Genomic DNA, 18,255 nt, shown 5'->3' on the forward strand with positions numbered 1-18,255 from the left:
TATTGCTAATATAAACTGGTTACCAACATAATAAGAGCAGTAAAAATACGTGTTTTGTCATACCCATGGTATACGGTCTGATATACCACGACTGTCAGACAATCAGCATTCAGGGCTCGAACCTAGAGCTATGGGAAATATTGCACCATTTTGGCCAGCTTTGGTCATTATGAAATATCCTAGAAAAGGAAGTCTGCAAGGCCTACAGTCTAAATCTAATAAATGTAGCTATCTAGATCCAGTGGAACACTTTATCTAATACTGAACTGTTGATCTCCCACCATGATCCAAATATGGCTGCCTCCTTTATGGGAACGCTGAATTACACTGAAGCGTGGGTGAGATATTTTCTTCTCAGTAATGTGAATTTCTTGTTCTCATGGCCCTTAATCTATCCTCTTCGGCTGTGTACAGATACACACACAGCTGGTAACCCTCAAATCAACTGTTTTAGCAAAGAGAGAGCAAACTGTTATTTTTGATCAGCAGCATGTATTTTTCCTTCCCAAAATTAATCTGTGAGATGTTGAGATCCGGGTTGTTTCCGACATTCTTTCAGCACCAGCTAGGCAGCACCGGCTAGGCAGCACCGGCTAGGCAGCACCAGCTAGGCAGCACCAGCTAGGCAGCACCGGCTAGACAGCACCGGCTAGGCAGCACCGGCTAGGCAGCACCAGCTAGGCAGCACCAGCTAGGCAGCACCGGCTAGGCAGCACCAGCTAGGCAGCACCGGCTAGGCAGCACCGGCTAGGCAGCACCGGCTAGGCAGCACCGGCTAGGCAGCACCAGCTAGGCAGCACCAGCTAGGCAGCACCAGAAAAATAGAATGATATCGTTCTATTTCTAAGGACAGCACAGTTTGTTTTGTTGTTGTACAATAATCTCACAGAGAGAGGAAGGAGAATTAAAACCTGTTTAGGATTTTATTCAATAGAATAGAGAGACAGGCAATGTCTGCTTCTTAAAGAAGTTGAGCACTTTTCAAATGTTAAGCTAAAGAGCACATCCTGAATGAAAATACCTGTGAAAAATAAATGTGCTTTTGTACAGTATCATAATGTGCCTTGCAGCCATTTTTCTAAGTTATAGAAAACATGAGTCATCATGGAAATACATAAACAGTCTGTGATACACAGTATGTATCTCCTGTCTGAGGACTCCCAGTCACAAATGGCACCCTATTCCCTATTGAACAGGGCCCATAGGGCTCTGGTCAGAAGTAGTGCACTACATAGGGAATAGGTTGCCATTTTGGAGGCAGACTCAGTCTTTAGTCAAAGGTGCTACTATGGTCTCTCTCTGACCTCCATAGGGCGTTTATTTTGATGTAGACTGTATATTGACTAGTTCCCCAACTGCAGAGGGGAACTGAGACAAATATTGTAGAGATACTTTGGGAAAGTTTCACTGGGTCCATCTTGGTAGGTTGATCTACTGACATGAAAAGTTGATGAGTGTCTTTTGGAAATGTAGAAATTCTTGCTTTAGTTTTGATCTTATTCCTCCTATTTGTCTGTTTGTTTTTCCTAATTGATCCTGTTTGTTTATTTTATAGACTGATATTTATGGTCTGGAGATAGTTCTTCGCATCTTATAAAAATTGCTTTATTCAAACAAATCATTCCTTCTTATGATAGGTCGTAAGTAACTGAACTTTTAGATCTGACTTGGGGTCAGTGGAGGTTAAACACTGGCTGCTGGAGGTACAGGTACCTTTACCCAAACTGACGAAAATCCGATCTAAAACACGAAGTCTCCTGAGTGGCGCAGCGGTCTGAGGCATCGCAGTGCTTGAAGCATCACTACAGACCTGGGTTAGATCCCAGGCTGTGTCACAACCGGCCGTGACCGGGAGTCCCATAGGGTGACGCACAATTGGCCCAGTGTCATCCGGGTTAGGGGATGGTTTGGCCGGGGGGGCTTTACTTGGGGCGTTTCCTCCGACACATTGGTGCAGCTGGCTTCCGGGTTAAGCGGGAGGGTGTTAAGAAGCGCGGTTTGGCGGGTCATGTTTCAGAGGACGCATGACTCGACCCTCTCCCGACCCCATTGGGGAGTTGCAGCGATGAGACAAGATCGAAATCATGAAATTGGGGAGAAAAAAGTGGGTAAAATACAAAAAAGCCCCATTAAGTATTACAAAAGAGATCTGCACAATGACTTGGAGAATTATTGGCCGAGTGGACATTACCCCTCCCATGTATTGCGTCCTTTGGGTTATGCCGCTACCTATGGTTAGGTCGTGTGGTTACGCCCCATGGTTACAGACATATCTATAGTTAGTTGCTATGGTTACAGACGTATAGTTAGGCTGTATGGTTACGCCCCATGGTTACAGATGTATATATATATTTAGGCTGTATGGTTACGCCCCATGGTTACATATGTATATATATTTAGGCTGTGTGGTTACGCCCCATGGTTACAGATGTATCTATATTTAGGCTGTATGGTTACTCCCCATGGTTACAGATGTATCTATATTTAGGCTGTATGGTTACTCCCCATGGTTACAGATGTATCTATATTTAGGCTGTATGGTTACTCCCCATGGTTACAGATGTATCTATATTTAGGCTGTGTGGTTACTCCCCATGGTTACAGATGTATCTATATTTAGGCTGTATGGTTACTCCCCATGGTTACAGATGTATATATATTTAGGCTGTGTAGTAGATGGCAAAAAAAATCCAACTCTGAATATACCTTTGAGCATGGTAAAGTTAATAATTACACTTTGGATGGTGTATCAATACATCCAGTCACTACAAAGATACAGGCGTCCTTCCTAACTCAGTTGCCAGAGAGGAAGGAAACCGCTCAAGGATTTCACCATGAGGCCAATGGGGATTTTACACGAGTTACAGAGTTAAATGGCTGATATGAGAAAACTGAGGATGGATCAACAACATTGTAATTATTCCACAATACTAACCCAAATTACAGAGTGAAAAGAAGGAAGCCTGTACATAATGCAAATATTCCAAAACATGCATCCTATTTGCAATAAGACACAAAAGTAATACTGCAAAAAATGTTTCAAAGAAATTAACTTTGTTCTGAATACAAAGTGTTATGTTTGGGGCAAATCCAACACAACACATCACGGAGTACCACTCTTCATATTTTCAAGCATGGTGGTGGCTGCATCCTGTTATGGGTATACTTGTCATGGACGTTTTGTAGGATAAAAAGAAAAGGAATAGAGCTAAGCACAGGCAAAGTAATAGAGGAAAACCTGGTTCAGTCTGCTCTCCACCAGACACTGGAAGACAAATCCACCTTTCAGCAGGACAATAACCTAAATCACAAGGCCAAATACACACTGGAGTTACTTACCAAGATGACATTGAATGTTCCTGAGTTGTCTAGTTACAGTTTGGACTTAAAACATATTGAAAATCTATGGCAAGACTTGAAAATGGCTGTCTAGCAATGATCAACAACCAACTTGACAGAGCTTGAATAATAAAAAATATACAATCCAGGTTTGCAAAGCTTTCAGAGACTTACCCATAAAGACTCACAGCTGTAATCGCTGCCAAATGTGATTCTAACATGTGTTGACTCAGGGGGTTGAATACTTTTCTAATCAAAATATATCTGTTTTTCTCACCCCACAATTTTTTTTAGAATTTTTCTTCCACACTGACATTACAGAGTATTTTGTGTAGATCGTTGACAATTTTTTTTTTACTATTAAATCCATTTGAATCCCACTTTGTAACACAAAAAATGTGAAAAAATTCAAGGGGTGTGAATACTTTCTGAAAGTATTGTATAGTTAGGCTGTATGTTTACACCCCATGGTTACAGCTGTATCTATGGTTAGGCTGTATGTTTACACCCCATGGTTACAGCTGTATCTATGGTTAGGCTGTATGTTTACACCCCATGGTTACAGACACATCTATGGTTAGGTTGTATGGTTACGCCCCATGGTTACAGACGTATCTATGGTTAGGCTACATGGTTATTGTCTGATCTGACTGGGACTATAATAGCACCAGTTAACAAGCTCACACACTAACCCAGCTTAGCCTATAGCCAAAGCTGCTAAATCTATCGGATATAGTGGGAAGAAGGATCATCACTAAGTCACATGGATGTTGTGTTTTTAAACGTTTTAATGTTTGGTTTTGTAATAGAGTATTCATTAGGCCTATCGTATCTTTTCATATTGTAGGAGCCGTATCTGACGCATCAATGGTTTTTGACTGGCAATAGCCACTACACATACGATTTTCTGGATCTTTGACGAGGATGATGGTGTTATTTAAAAATAACCATCACATACTATTAGGACAGAAGTTGATTCCTACTGAATAACATACTTCAAATTTCAGCTCCATCACAACATGTGAACCGGATCAACAAACAATTTCTTCTAACTGAGCAGGTTGGTGCACCGTAATAATAAGCCACTCAGGTTGATCTTTAAGTACCTGAGCCTCATCAAAACTGAGGGGATCCCTGATATTATATTACTACTCTTGATAAAAGTCAAAAGTCCTCTCACCGGTAACAGTGTCAAATCTACTTCTTTTGGAAGACAGCTAATTGGAGTACATAGGAAAACAAAGCATAGAGCAGATTGGAACTCAGATGTGCGTTGTGGTCAGACCTGGGTTCAAATACTATTCAAAATGTTACAAAAACATTCAGCGTTTGCTTTAGCTTGCCTGGAGTGCCAGGTGGGTGTGGTTTGCACTTTTGGGACTTTTCTATTGTTTCCATATCAACAGGCAAGCTCTCTCAAGCACAGCTGAAACATTTGAAATGCTATTAAATTGTATTTGAACCCAGGTCTGGTTGTGCTATATCTGACCATGAGGTTTATCAAACAGGCAACTCTGAAACCTTGTTCATAATCCTCCCTCATCATTTGCCTAACTCATGTTAATGTCCTGTTTCTTTTTCAGGAAGTACCTTGCTTATCAGAAATTAGATTTCTTTGCTATGGCTCTGGTTCCTTCACAGTTTCGATTGGTTAGTTAAGAACATGGAAGACCAAACAAACTCTACTGATCTTTTTAACGACTGAACTCTCAAAAATAAATAAATCAACAAAATAATTTAAAACAGAAAAAGAGAATTCCACATGAAAGTACATGAATAATAATGTCTAGGGATGTCCAGGCCATTGCAGTCCTTACAGCAGCACATTTCAGCAGAGAGGAAAACAACAGTCCATCCATTAGACTTAGTCCGGCTCAGATGCTAGTTTCCACCCATGTTATTGGAGGCCCCACTGTAGGGCTGCAACTGGGCCTCCATGATGACCCCAGGCAGGTGCCACCACAGGGGAGCCGTCCCCTTGTCCGTCTTATGACATCATCACAGTGGATACAATGGAGTTAGTAGGAGATGACAGCAAAGATGGTGGATAAATCAAGATAGTTCTCTCAGGCTGTTTATCATTGAAAAAAATTGTCTACTTAACAGGGGTGGGTCTCCCATAGACACCAATGCAATAGCAGCTGGGTCTGGTCTACTTAGTTCATTGACTTTCATTCAATCAATAAACAAAACTGCGAGTGGGGTGTCTCGCTTCCTCTTCTGTCTGATGACAGCACAGAGGTCGCTCTATTTTCCCAGGGTTCTGTGCTCCCACTCTGTGGCACTTTACAGACAGCAGTTTAACTTGCCTTGGCAGGCTCCTTTCACTTGGCCGCCGCCTTGGCTGCCTTCTTCTTAGCTTTCTTAAGTGCCTTCTCTTGCGCTCGCTTCTCTTCCTCCAACTTTTCCTTTTCCTTTTTCTTCTCCTGCTTCGCCGACTTGTACTTCCAGACCGGAGGCTCCAGGTGGCCCTTGTGCCTCTTCGCCTTCTTCGCCTTCTTGGGTGTTTTGTCCTGAGACTTGGTGAAGGTGATCTTGGGGATGCAACCAGATGGGAATACAGAGTTCCGGTGGGCCATGGAACAAGGGATGAAGTTCCGGATGCCGCTGGCAGCCATTGAGAGAACTCTATCCCTCCGCTCCGCGTTCGAGCAGCAGTTGGCGAGTGAGAAGGAGCTCGACGACGCTTGTGCAGGCGTGAATGAACATTTCACACCGTTACTATGACACACAGAGCTTTCCTCCAGGTCCTTGCTGCTGTGCTTCTCCATCAGCTCCGGCACGGCCAGGCGCCGCTTCCCGAGCTCTGGGGGGCTTGTGGGGCAGAGGGGCCGGCAGCCAGTGGAGACTAGAGGGCTGTGGATGGATGTGGTTATCTTCACCAGGTGGTCCATCACTCCGTTGTCCTGAGGGTCCTTGGGTAAGCTAATGGTCAGGCTGTCCTTCAGACGTTGAGTCAGTGTTTTGGGGATCATGGCTTTAGAAGAAGACAGAAGATAGAAGATTACTTCTATGTAGAACACCTTGTAACATTTGTTGCATTGCAATACAGTTTGATTCAGATTTATTGTCACAGAGACACACTACAGAGAAACACACATAGCCTACGTACGCCCAATGGAGAGGTTGGATAAATGGGTCAGCCGCAGTGCAGCGCCCTTGGAGCAGTTTATAGGTTACAACAGCAGGCTACTGGACCACTGCCCACCAGCTTTTTCCCAGCCGGGGCAGGGATTGGAAACGGCAACCCTCTGGTTGCTTGCCGGCCTCTCTAACCTTTGGCAACCAGCTCCTTCAGCTCGGGCCACTCAATCACGTAGCTGTCGCAGAACTGCTCGGCGATGGGGTGCGCCTGGAGAACACGGAGACGCTGCAGGACCTCGAAGCGACCCGTCTTCAGGGCCCAGTCCGTGATGCTTTTCCCTCGGACCTCATCCACTACATTGATATCTGCACCTGGACATTGGGATAGGCAGGGAGACAGAGAAACATGAACGCACATCCAAAATGATCACAGGAGCTGGCAACAAGGTTAGGCACTAAGGAAATGAGGGAAACTGATCAAGATTAGATTTTTATAATGTAATGTGTGTGGCATGTTCTCTGACAGTTCAAAGAAAATTCAAGTCAATGTCATCGTCCTACTTAGTGGCCAGTGAAGGAACTGTAAAATGTGGAGGGAGATAGTGTATTGCTGTTTATGTTTATATCCTCTATGAGGTGGGCTATTCAATTCTGGTTCTGTAGGTTTGAAACACTTCCATTTTTCACCTCCTTATAATCAGGGACCAATTCAGACCTGGGACACCAGGTGATTCCAATTTACTACCAGGTAGAAACAAAAAAACATAAATGTTTTGGCCTGCCAGGGCCGGAATTGAATAGCCCGGCAGCTACGGAGAGGAGAACTGTCACTATTTGATTGGCTAATAATGAGACAGTATGTGTTTATGAACATCTACAGTATGAAGCAGGAGATTCAAGAGTTTCAATTAAAGGGACAATCAGCAGTTGAAACAATGTGTCTAGTGTTGAAAGCCACCTTTAGGTTATTTGGTTAATTAGTTCTTAATTATTTAATTGGATGCATTATTGGATGGAGACGGACTCGCACTAGTGTCTATGTCAGAGGCTTGTCCTCAAGCATTTACTCAGCTGAAAAGGAATGCATTATAAGGCATGTGGACGTAACACAAATTACACCATACCCAAAGCTGTTTTTTGTGCCTACAGATCACATTGGCACCTTAATTAGGGAGGACGGGCTCATTGTAATGGCTGGAACGGAAATAATGAAATGGTATTGAACACATCAAACACACGGTTTCCATGTGGTTGATACCATTTCATTCACTCCATTCCAGGCATGATTATGAGCCGTCCTCCCCTCAGCAGCCTCCTATGGTACAGATAAGAATAGGTAGTAGGGTGACTTGATGGTGACCTGTCTTGACTTATGTAGCGTTAATAGGTGTTACCACAGCCATGTCTATATCAGTCCTGGTAAATCCACACAAAGCTAATCCAGCCTGCAACCCAACACAGCTAGTCCCAGATTAGACATGAAGATGAGAATAGAAAACCAACGTCCTCAGATTTGACCCTTGAACTCAGATGTGCGTCATCATCCTTCTCCACCTAAATGGCTGTCATAATCATACACTTGGTCTGTGTCTGAAATAGCACCCTATTCCCTATATAGTGCACTACTTTTTCCCCCTTCTTTAACACATTCACGGTAACCATAGAAACATAATGAATAATACAATAGTCATTCTAGTTCTATGATGATAAGTTGATAACCCATTTCACCATAGTAACTGTGCTTCTACTGATTCGAGAATAAACATAACATATCAGTTAGGAAGTTGTCAGTATGGAGAGGGAGGATTTGCGTCACTTGGAAAAGGAAAACCCATGGAAATAGTCTTTTCCAACCCTGCACTCAAAGATTTCTGTTCAATGACTACTCCAATTCTTGATTTTGCTGACTATAGCCACTTACCGGCCATGAGGAGGGAAGACACACAGTCTACCCTGCCTTGCATGGCTGCCTTGAGGAGGGCAGTGAAGCCCCGGATGTCCCTCACCTCCAGGTCTATCTTAGGGTAGTAGTTCAGGATGAAGTTTAGAATGGAGATGTAGCCTGGGTGGAGAGAGGGGCTGTTATTAGGAAGGTTTATCACCAGTGGAATTGGATGCTGTGACCCCGACCAGATCATGGAATAGGTGCTTCTATTGATATGATATGATATGCTCACCAAAGCTAGCCAGCATATTATTGCAATGCTTACCGGCCTGGGCAGCGATCATCAGTGCTGTGTTGCCATCATTGTCCTGATGGTTAATGTCGATCAGTGGACACGTGTGTAGACCGTAGACCATGTCCACATAGCCTCTGGAGACAGCAAGCATCAGACCATTCTGACATGGAAACAAAGCAGAGCCCAGATGTGGTCATTCAATATGCTCTAATGCAGTGTTTCTCCACCTTTTATGTACCAGAAACCGGCAAGCTTTTGTTCATCCTCCTTATGGGACCTCTTACATTAAAATTAACATTTGAGTAACTCACTAAAAAAGTGTAAGCCAACCATCTCAAAGACCAGTCAGTATCATCCCAGGAATCATTGCCAGTCCGCAGGCCAATGGTTGAGAAACACTGCTCTAAGGCAGAGTTTCCCAAACCCTGTCCCAGGGCATCCCCTGGCTGTACATTTTGGGTTTTGCCCTAGCACTACACAGCTGATTCAAATCATCAACTCATCATCAAGGGGTTGGGCAGAGTTTGGGAAACCCTGCTCTAAGGTACAACATCTGAGGCCATAAGATTTTCTTAGAATAGTCCCATCCTACGCTTCAAGTATTTGAAAGAAATCAAATACTTATTGAACCCAGAACCACCTGAGGGAAACATGACATAGTCCTTACCATGCCATTGATGTCCAGCTCCATAACCTCTTCCTTAGTAACCCCCCTCTCCAGGACCCTCCGTAGCATCAGCGCCTCGTTCCTGTTACAGGCCTCGTACAGCGTAGAGGTGGTGCCTCCTCTACCCCGCTCCATCTCATAGTCTGGCATGATAGAGTCCTCCGACACCAAGCTCGCCGTTTCGGACTCATTCTCAGAGAGTTCAGAATCCTCGGACGGGCCAGCGCCTAGTTGGGGATCATCCTGTGCATGAGCCATCACTGGATCTCCAGGTGGACCACCGAGAGGAGGGGATCACACCCGACCAAGAGGCCTACTCTGCCCACGGGAGGATGAGATGTGGCGAGGACCCTGCCTGGACCCTGTTGATGATTACCACATCCCAGCTGCTCCCTGTAAGAATAGACACAGACATACATGACTGGAGGGACACAGACAAACACACAGACACACAGACACACACACACACACACACACACACACACACACACACACACACACACACACACACACACACACACACACACACACACACACACACACACACACACACACACACACACACACACACACACACACACACACACACACACACACACACACACACACACACAGAGAGAGCTCTAATTCAATTACACATTGTGAAACAACTGGCAACTCAATTATGGATGTGATGAATCAAATGTCCTGTTCGTACCCTATTTTGGTTCCCTTCTCTTCCATTTCCCCAAGATATGATCCTTTTTTTTTTTATCAAAGAGTGTTTATCAATAGCTCATAGAGCGTCTCTAAACCTTCTCTGGCTCACAGTAAACCAACTGAAATAAACCAGCATGGATCTAGTTTGCATGAAACATGCATATATTGCATAAGAATAGCCATCAAACAATCCTTTAGAGTCTGTATTTACACTACATTCAATTACCAATGTGACAAAACATTTTATAATCATTAGCCTACATGGTTGGTTGACCCTCTCATCTCCACATCTTTCAGTCGATGTTGATCTGTCAAGAAAGTTGCTCCTGAACCAGCCTCCTAAGGTTCCCATTGACCTGAGACGGCACGGTCGCAACTCCTATGTTTTCTGTTTCCAGCCTGGTCTGAATGTAAGGACTGGTCCACTGATTGGTCTTAGTCAGTGTGAGTGAGGTTGTAAAGTAGATGAGCCTCCATCCCCCCAGTCCTGAGGAGAGCCTTAAAGACCGATTCACCTTCTAGGGCCGATGCAGCCTGTATTGTGTTCGCTCCGATGTGTTCTTTTTTACGTTGTCCTTTTCAGCACGGTTCTATCAACTACGGGGGATTCGTAACCAGGCCAGCCTAGTACAGCTCGGCTAGGGTTGGGTAGCTTAGGTCCTATAGTGGGAATCAGGCTGAGGAGAACCTGAGGAGAACCTGAGGAGAACCTATCCTCTCCCAGCCAGGTGTGGTTGACAGGAGGAGGTATTGTAATCTGAACAATTACAGCAGTCAGAAATAATCTGCCCTCTCAGCCTCGTCACGGTGCAACCAACGTGCTACAGATAGACGTTTTGTAACTGGATTGAGGCCAGGACACCAGGACACCCTACTGGACACCAGGACGCCCTACAGGACACCAGGACGCCCTACCGGACACCAGGACGCCCTACAGGACACCAGGACGCCCTACCGGACACCAGGACGCCCTACTCGGAGACACACTGAATGTGACGGTCTAGTACTAGACCGCTACCTTGCACAAAGGCGGAGGTAGCGGTCCTGCTGCTGGGTTGTTGCCCTCCTACGGCCTCCTCCACGTCTCCTGATGTACTGGCCTGTCTCCTGGTAGCGCCTCCATGCTCTGGACACTACGCTGACAGACACAGCAAACCTTCTTGCCACAGCTCGCATTGATGTGCCATCCTGGATGTCAGTTATATATATATATATACATACACACACACACACACACACACACACACACACACACACACACACACACACACACACACACACACACACACACACACACACACACACACACACACACACACACACACACACACACACACACACACACACACACACCATTCACACACACCATTCACAGAAATCACACTCAAATTGAATCCTTTTCTCTTTAAAGAAAAAGTAGTAATAAGATCTGCCATGTAAACGTTGCTCTAGATTACTGTACATAAGGTATTTACATTCCTGGTCATGAAGTAAAACGCCATGGTGCATGAAAAGATGTGCCATGTAAATGTTACTGTACAATGTTACCAACTGCACTGGTAACAATCAGCAACACTGTTACCAAATGCACTGGTAACAATCAGCAACACTGTTACCAAATGCACTGGTAACAATGAGCAACACTGTTACCATCTGCACTGGTATCAATCAGCAACACTGTTACCAAATGCACTGGTATCAATCAGCAACACTGTTACCAAATGCACTGGTAACAATCAGCAACACTGTTACCATCTGCACTGGTAACAATCAGCAACACTGTTACCATCTGCACTGGTAACAATCAGCAACACTGTTACCAACTGCACTGGTAACATCAGCAACAATGTTACCAACTGCACTGGTAACAATCAGCAACACTGTTACCAACTGCACTGGTAACATCAGCAACAATGTTACCAACTGCACTGGTAACAATCAGCAACACTGTTACCAACTGCACTGGTAACAATCAGCAACAATGTTACCATCTGCCCTGGTAACAATCAGCAACACTGTTACCAACTGCACTGGTAACATCAGCAACACTGTTACCATCTGCACTGGTAACAATCAGCAACACTGTTACCAACTGCACTGGTAACAATCAGCAACACTGTTACCATCTGCACTGGTAACAATCAGCAACACTGTTACCATCTGCACTGGTAACAATCAGCAACACTGTTACCATCTGCACTGGTAACAATAAGCAACAATGTTACCAACTGCACTGGTAACAATCAGCAACACTGTTACCAACTGCACTGGTAACAATCAGCAACACTGTTACCAACTGCACTGGTAACAATCAGCAACACTGTTACCAACTGCACTGGTAACATCAGCAACAATGTTACCAACTGCACTGGTAACAATCAGCAACACTGTTACCAACTGCACTGGTAACAATCAGCAACACTGTTACCAACTGCACTGGTAACAATCAGCAACACTGTTACCATCTGCACTGGTAACAATCAGCAACACTGTTACCATCTGCACTGGTAACAATAAGCAACAATGTTACCAACTGCACTGGTAACAATCAGCAACAATGTTACCAACTGCCCTGGTAACATCAGCAACAATGTTACCAACTGCACTGGTAACAATCAGCAACAATGTTACCAACTGCACTGGTAACAATCAGCAACAATGTTGGTAACTGCTCTGGTAACAATCAGTAACAATGTTGGTAACTGCTCTGGTAACAATGTTGGTAACTGCCCTGGTAACAATGTTGGTAACTGCCCTGGTAACAATCAGTAACAATGTTGGTAACTGCCCTGGTAACAATGTTGGTAACTGCCCTGGTAACAATCAGTAACAATGTTGGTAACTGCCCTGGTAACAATCAGCAACAATGTTGGTAACTGCCCTGGTAACAATGTTGGTAACTTCCCTGGTAACAATCAGCAACAATGTTGGTAACTGCTCTGGTAACAATCAGTAACAATGTTGGTAACTGCCCTGGTAACAATCATCAACAATGTTGGTAACTGCTCTGGTAACAATCAGCAACAATGTTGGTAACTGCCCTGGTAACAATGTTGGTAACTGCCCTGGTAACAATGTTGGTAACTGCTCTGGTAACAATCAGTAACAATGTTGGTAACTGCACTGGTAACAATGTTGGTAACTGCTCTGGTAACAATCAGCAACAATGTTGGTAACTGCCCTGGTAACAATGTTGGTAACTGCTCTGGTAACAATCAGCAACAATGTTGGTAACTGCCCTGGTAACAATGTTGGTAACTGCCCTGGTAATAATCAGCAACAATGTTGGTAACTGCTCTGGTAACAATCAGCAACAATGTTGGTAACTGCCCTGGTAACAATGTTGGTAACTGCCCTGGTAACAATCAGCAACAATGTTGGTAACTGCTCTGGTAACAATCAGCAACAATGTTGGTAACTGCCCTGGTAACAATCATCAACAATGTTGGTAACTGCCCTGGTAACAATCAGCAACAATGTTGGTAACTGCTCTGGTAACAATCAGCAACAATGTTGGTAACTGCCCTGGTAACAATCAGCAACAATGTTGGTAACTGCTCTGGTAACAATCAGCAACAATGTTGGTAACTGCCCTGGTAACAATGTTGGTAACTGCCCTGGTAACAATCAGTAACAATGTTGGTAACTGCCCTGGTAACAATCAGCAACAATGTTGGTAACTGCCCTGGTAACAATGTTGGTAACTTCCCTGGTAACAATCAGCAACAATGTTGGTAACTGCTCTGGTAACAATCAGTAACAATGTTGGTAACTGCCCTGGTAACAATCATCAACAATGTTGGTAACTGCTCTGGTAACAATCAGCAACAATGTTGGTAACTGCCCTGGTAACAATGTTGGTAACTGCCCTGGTAACAATGTTGGTAACTGCTCTGGTAACAATCAGTAACAATGTTGGTAACTGCACTGGTAACAATGTTGGTAACTGCTCTGGTAACAATCAGCAACAATGTTGGTAACTGCCCTGGTAACAATGTTGGTAACTGCTCTGGTAACAATCTGCAACAATGTTGGTAACTGCCCTGGTAACAATGTTGGTAACTGCCCTGGTAATAATCAGCAACAATGTTGGTAACTGCTCTGGTAACAATCAGCAACAATGTTGGTAACTGCCCTGGTAACAATGTTGGTAACTGCCCTGGTAACAATCAGCAACAATGTTGGTAACTGCTCTGGTAACAATCAGCAACAATGTTGGTAACTGCCCTGGTAACAATCATCAACAATGTTGGTAACTTCCCTGGTAACAATCAGCAACAATGTTGGTAACTGCTCTGGTAACAATCAGCAACAATGTTGGTAACTGCCCTGGTAACAATCAGCAACAATGTTGGTAACTGCTCTGGTAACAATCAGCAACAATGTTGGTAACTGCCCTGGTAACAATGTTGGTAACTGCCCTGGTAACAATCAGCAACAATGTTGGTAACTGCCCTGGTAACAATCAGCAACAATGTTGGTAACTGCCCTGGTAACAATCATCAACAATGTTGGTAACTGCCCTGGTAACAATGTTGGTAACTGCCCTGGTAACAATGTTGGTAACTGCTCTGGTAACAATCAGCAACAATGTTAGTCACTGCCCTGGTAACAATGTTGGTAACTGCCCTGGTAACAATCAGCAACAATGTTGGTAACTGCCCTGGTAACAATCAGCAACAATGTTAGTCACTGCCCTGGTAACAATGTTGGTAACAATCAGCAACAATGTTGGTAACTGCCCTGGTAACAATCAGCAACAATGTTGGTAACTGCCCTGGTAACAATCAGCAACAATGTTGGTAACTGCCCTGGTAACAACGTTGGTAACTGCCCTGGTAACAATGTTGGTAACTGCCCTGGTAACAATCAGCAACAATATTAGTCACTGCCCTGGTAACAATGTTGGTAACTGCCCTGGTAACAATCAGCAACAATGTTGGTAACTGCCCTGGTAACAATCAGCAACAATGTTGGTAACTGCCCTGGTAACAATCATCAACAATGTTGGTAACTGCCCTGGTAACAATGTTGGTAACTGCCCTGGTAACAATGTTGGTAACTGCTCTGGTAACAATCAGCAACAATGTTAGTCACTGCCCTGGTAACAATGTTGGTAACTGCCCTGGTAACAATCAGCAACAATGTTGGTAACTGCCCTGGTAACAATCAGCAACAATGTTAGTCACTGCCCTGGTAACAATGTTGGTAACAATCAGCAACAATGTTGGTAACTGCCCTGGTAACAATCAGCAACAATGTTGGTAACTGCCCTGGTAACAATCAGCAACAATGTTGGTAACTGCCCTGGTAACAACGTTGGTAACTGCCCTGGTAACAATGTTGGTAACTGCCCTGGTAACAATCAGCAACAATATTAGTCACTGCCCTGGTAACAATGTTGGTAACTGCCCTGGTAACAATGTTGGTAACTGCCCTGGTAACAATCACCACCTTCCGGAGACAATTGAAACCCCACCTCTTTAAGGAATACCTAGGATAGGATAAAGTAATCCTCCTAACCTCCCCCTCCCCCTTAAAAGAGTTAGATGCACTATTGTAAAGTGGTTGTTCCACTGGATATCATAAGGTGAATGCACCAATTTGTAAGTCGCTCTGGATAAGAGCGTCTGCTAAATGACTTAAATGTAAATGTAATGTAAATGTAACAATCAGCAACAATATTAGTCACTGCCCTGGTAACAATGTTGGTAACTGCCCTGGTAACAATCAGCAACAATATTGTTTGAGAAAGTTATCTGTAACTTCTCACGTTGCATAAAACAAAATTCCCAAATGCATCTCTGTGCTCAGACAGAAAAAGAATGGCTATTTTGCGCCAAGGACTGACTGCTATATTTAGCAATCCTTGATGCTGCTTCTCTGTCTTTTGCTGACAGAAAAACAATGTGTTTATATGTGTGTGTGTGTGCACGCCTACTTGTGTGTGTGTGTGTGTGTGTGTGTGTGTGCACGCCTACTTGTGTGTGAAGGGGCAGGGATGGGAAAACCTTATTTTTCACCGCAACATAAACAAAGCTGTCGTCCACAGAGGGGCATTGATGTGATTTTATCTCTCTAGCTGCTTGACTTGGCCCTGCTTTTCCCTACAGAATCACATAGCAACGTTTTCCAATCTCTTCCCAAAGAATTAGCCTTACCACTTGTTTTTAACTACCTACATGACTACAGCTTAGCCTAATCATTAGTCTAAAAGCTCCCTTTAAGTAGGATCATGTAGGATCTAGTTTAAACACAGATAGGAACACTCAAACTCTTAAAGTCCCACAAGCCTTTGTTTTCATTCCTTTGCTGTTCCTCTTAGAAGAATGAAGATTGATATCACTACAACGTGTCCTCTCTGTCTCTTTCTCTTCTGTTTTCCTCTGCCTGGCTGCACAGCCATGTGTTTCTTCCTCTAACTTCCCCGGCTTAGACAATATACTACTGAGCAGTGGAGGCTGCTGAGGGGAGGACGGCTCATGATAATGTCTGGAACGGAGCAGATGGATTGTCATCAAACACATTGAAAACCACGTGTTTGATGTATTTGATACCATTCCACTTATTCCGCTCCAGACATTACCACAAGCTCATCCTCCCCAATTAAGGTGCCACCAACCTCCTGTGCTACTGGGTCACATTACAACAACTTGTTCTCTAACAACTTCCCCTGAACATCTGATTTCACAAGTCTCTGTTGTTTCTCCGAACAACAAACTGTGGAAGGAGAACATTATTAAAGGTGCTATCAATCCACAGCATGTGCCTCTGATAAGATCCTGTACAGAAAGTAGTGGGACCATGAACTTTGACAGTTACAAACCCATACATGCCAATAAGTCTCACCATAAAACGGTTGTCTATCCAATGGAGGGTATTGTCCTCTTCTCTTTCCCTCTGTTTACTCCCTTTCTCCGTCTTCCTGGGTCAATACAGCATACGCATCCCCTCTTCCTCTGTTCCTCTGTTCCTCTGGGTTTGTCTGGCTAAGTACCAGCAACAACAGACCCGTGCTGCTCCAGCTAACGTGTTCTAACCCCCTCCTTACAGTGTGCCTAGGCTGTCCGATAGATCACCACACCATCCTCCTCCCAGGTCTTTACATAGACAATGAACGCAAAGTCAGGCAGCAGGTTTGTCAGGAGGCAGCATGCTCTCACCCGATTACAGGAGATTTACAGGAGGATTAGAAGGCAAGAAACAGCGGAAGGAGAGCATTTCACCTGACAGGCTGGCTAGAAGCTGAGCAGGAGGGACTGCTCTCTCCCTCCCTCTGTCCCTCCAAGTCATTCTCAATCTCTCTCGTCCTCCCCCTTTCTCTGTCTTTCTCCCTCCTCTCTATCTCTCTCCTACTCTTCTACCTCTATCAGTCATTTTCCATATATCTTCTTCTGTCAGAGCCAACCTCTCTAAAGGTCTAAGATTAGTCCTATGATTTAATCACACATTATGTAAGTCAGTCAGTCTGTTGTAGTGGAATGGACCCGGTGTGTGTGTGTGGGTGTACGCCCCGATCCCCTGCCCCCCTGTCCGGTTGTATAATCCCACTCCCAGTCTTTTTGTGACTGTGAACAGCTCCAGAGAAGTACACACAGCCTGGAGCCTGTTAGCCGAGCTGTTTTACCATGTAAAGCCATTGGAAGGGAAACAACCTAACCTGTTACTGAGAGACAGGGGCCTAGTCAGTTAATTGTTCCCATGATGGCATGTAAAGGACACACACACACACACACACACACACACACACACACACACACACACACACACACACACACACACACACACACACACACACACACACACACACACACACACACACACACACACACACACACACACACACACACACACACACACACACACACACACACACACACACACACACACACACACACAGAGGAAGGTAGAGGCACATGTCCGTCCACATTCACACACAACATGTTCACATAAAGACATCTTTAGACATCTCAATGTGTAATCAGGGTCAGGCCCGGCCCTAGCCTTTTGGGGGCCATAAGCAAGATTTGGTTGGAAGAACCCCCTACCTCGCGGGAAATACATTTTAGTGGCCCCTCTCTTGATGACGGAGAGAAATATTTTAGTTTTAAAGGTAATTCCCTGCAATTCTACACATTTTGCCATGGGGCAGGGACAAGTTTTTGTAATTTTATGACACATTTCCTGCCATTCTACCCATTTTGCCATGACTTATGCCATGATAATGATATCTAAGTGAGAGTCACTAACAAAATCAATGGGGGCCTCCTGGAGGTCAGGGCCCCT

At 44.4% G+C, this 18,255-nt stretch overlaps 1 protein-coding gene across 1 annotated transcript; it reads right to left on the reverse strand.

Moving 5' to 3' along the window:
* Positions 1-899: 899 nt before the first annotated feature.
* On the reverse strand, positions 900-17,189 carry LOC139558014 (photoreceptor ankyrin repeat protein-like). Its single transcript, XM_071373390.1, has 6 exons — positions 16,819-17,189; positions 9,271-9,663; positions 8,634-8,763; positions 8,345-8,485; positions 6,616-6,795; positions 900-6,316 (listed from the first exon to the last, which is right to left on the reverse strand). Exons 2-6 carry the CDS (start codon positions 9,526-9,528, stop codon positions 5,664-5,666), a joined length of 1,362 nt encoding a protein of 453 aa, XP_071229491.1. The 5' UTR covers positions 9,529-9,663; positions 16,819-17,189; the 3' UTR covers positions 900-5,663.
* Positions 17,190-18,255: the final 1,066 nt, after the last annotated feature.

The sequence above is a fragment of the Salvelinus alpinus genome, chromosome 28, assembly GCF_045679555.1.
Source record: "Salvelinus alpinus chromosome 28, SLU_Salpinus.1, whole genome shotgun sequence".
Taxonomy (NCBI): Eukaryota; Metazoa; Chordata; class Actinopteri; order Salmoniformes; family Salmonidae; genus Salvelinus; species Salvelinus alpinus.

Coding starts and splice junctions, on each gene's coding strand:
- LOC139558014 (XM_071373390.1), bottom strand. CDS start 9,528: ATGGCTCATGCACAGGATGATCCCCAACTAGGCGCTGGCCCGTCCGAG. Junction 6,796..8,344: donor GTCTTCCCTCCTCATGGCCG/GTAAGTGGCTAT, acceptor CCCAATGTCCAG/GTGCAGATATCAATGTAGTG. Junction 6,317..6,615: donor GAAGGAGCTGGTTGCCAAAG/GTTAGAGAGGCC, acceptor CTTCTTCTAAAG/CCATGATCCCCAAAACACTG.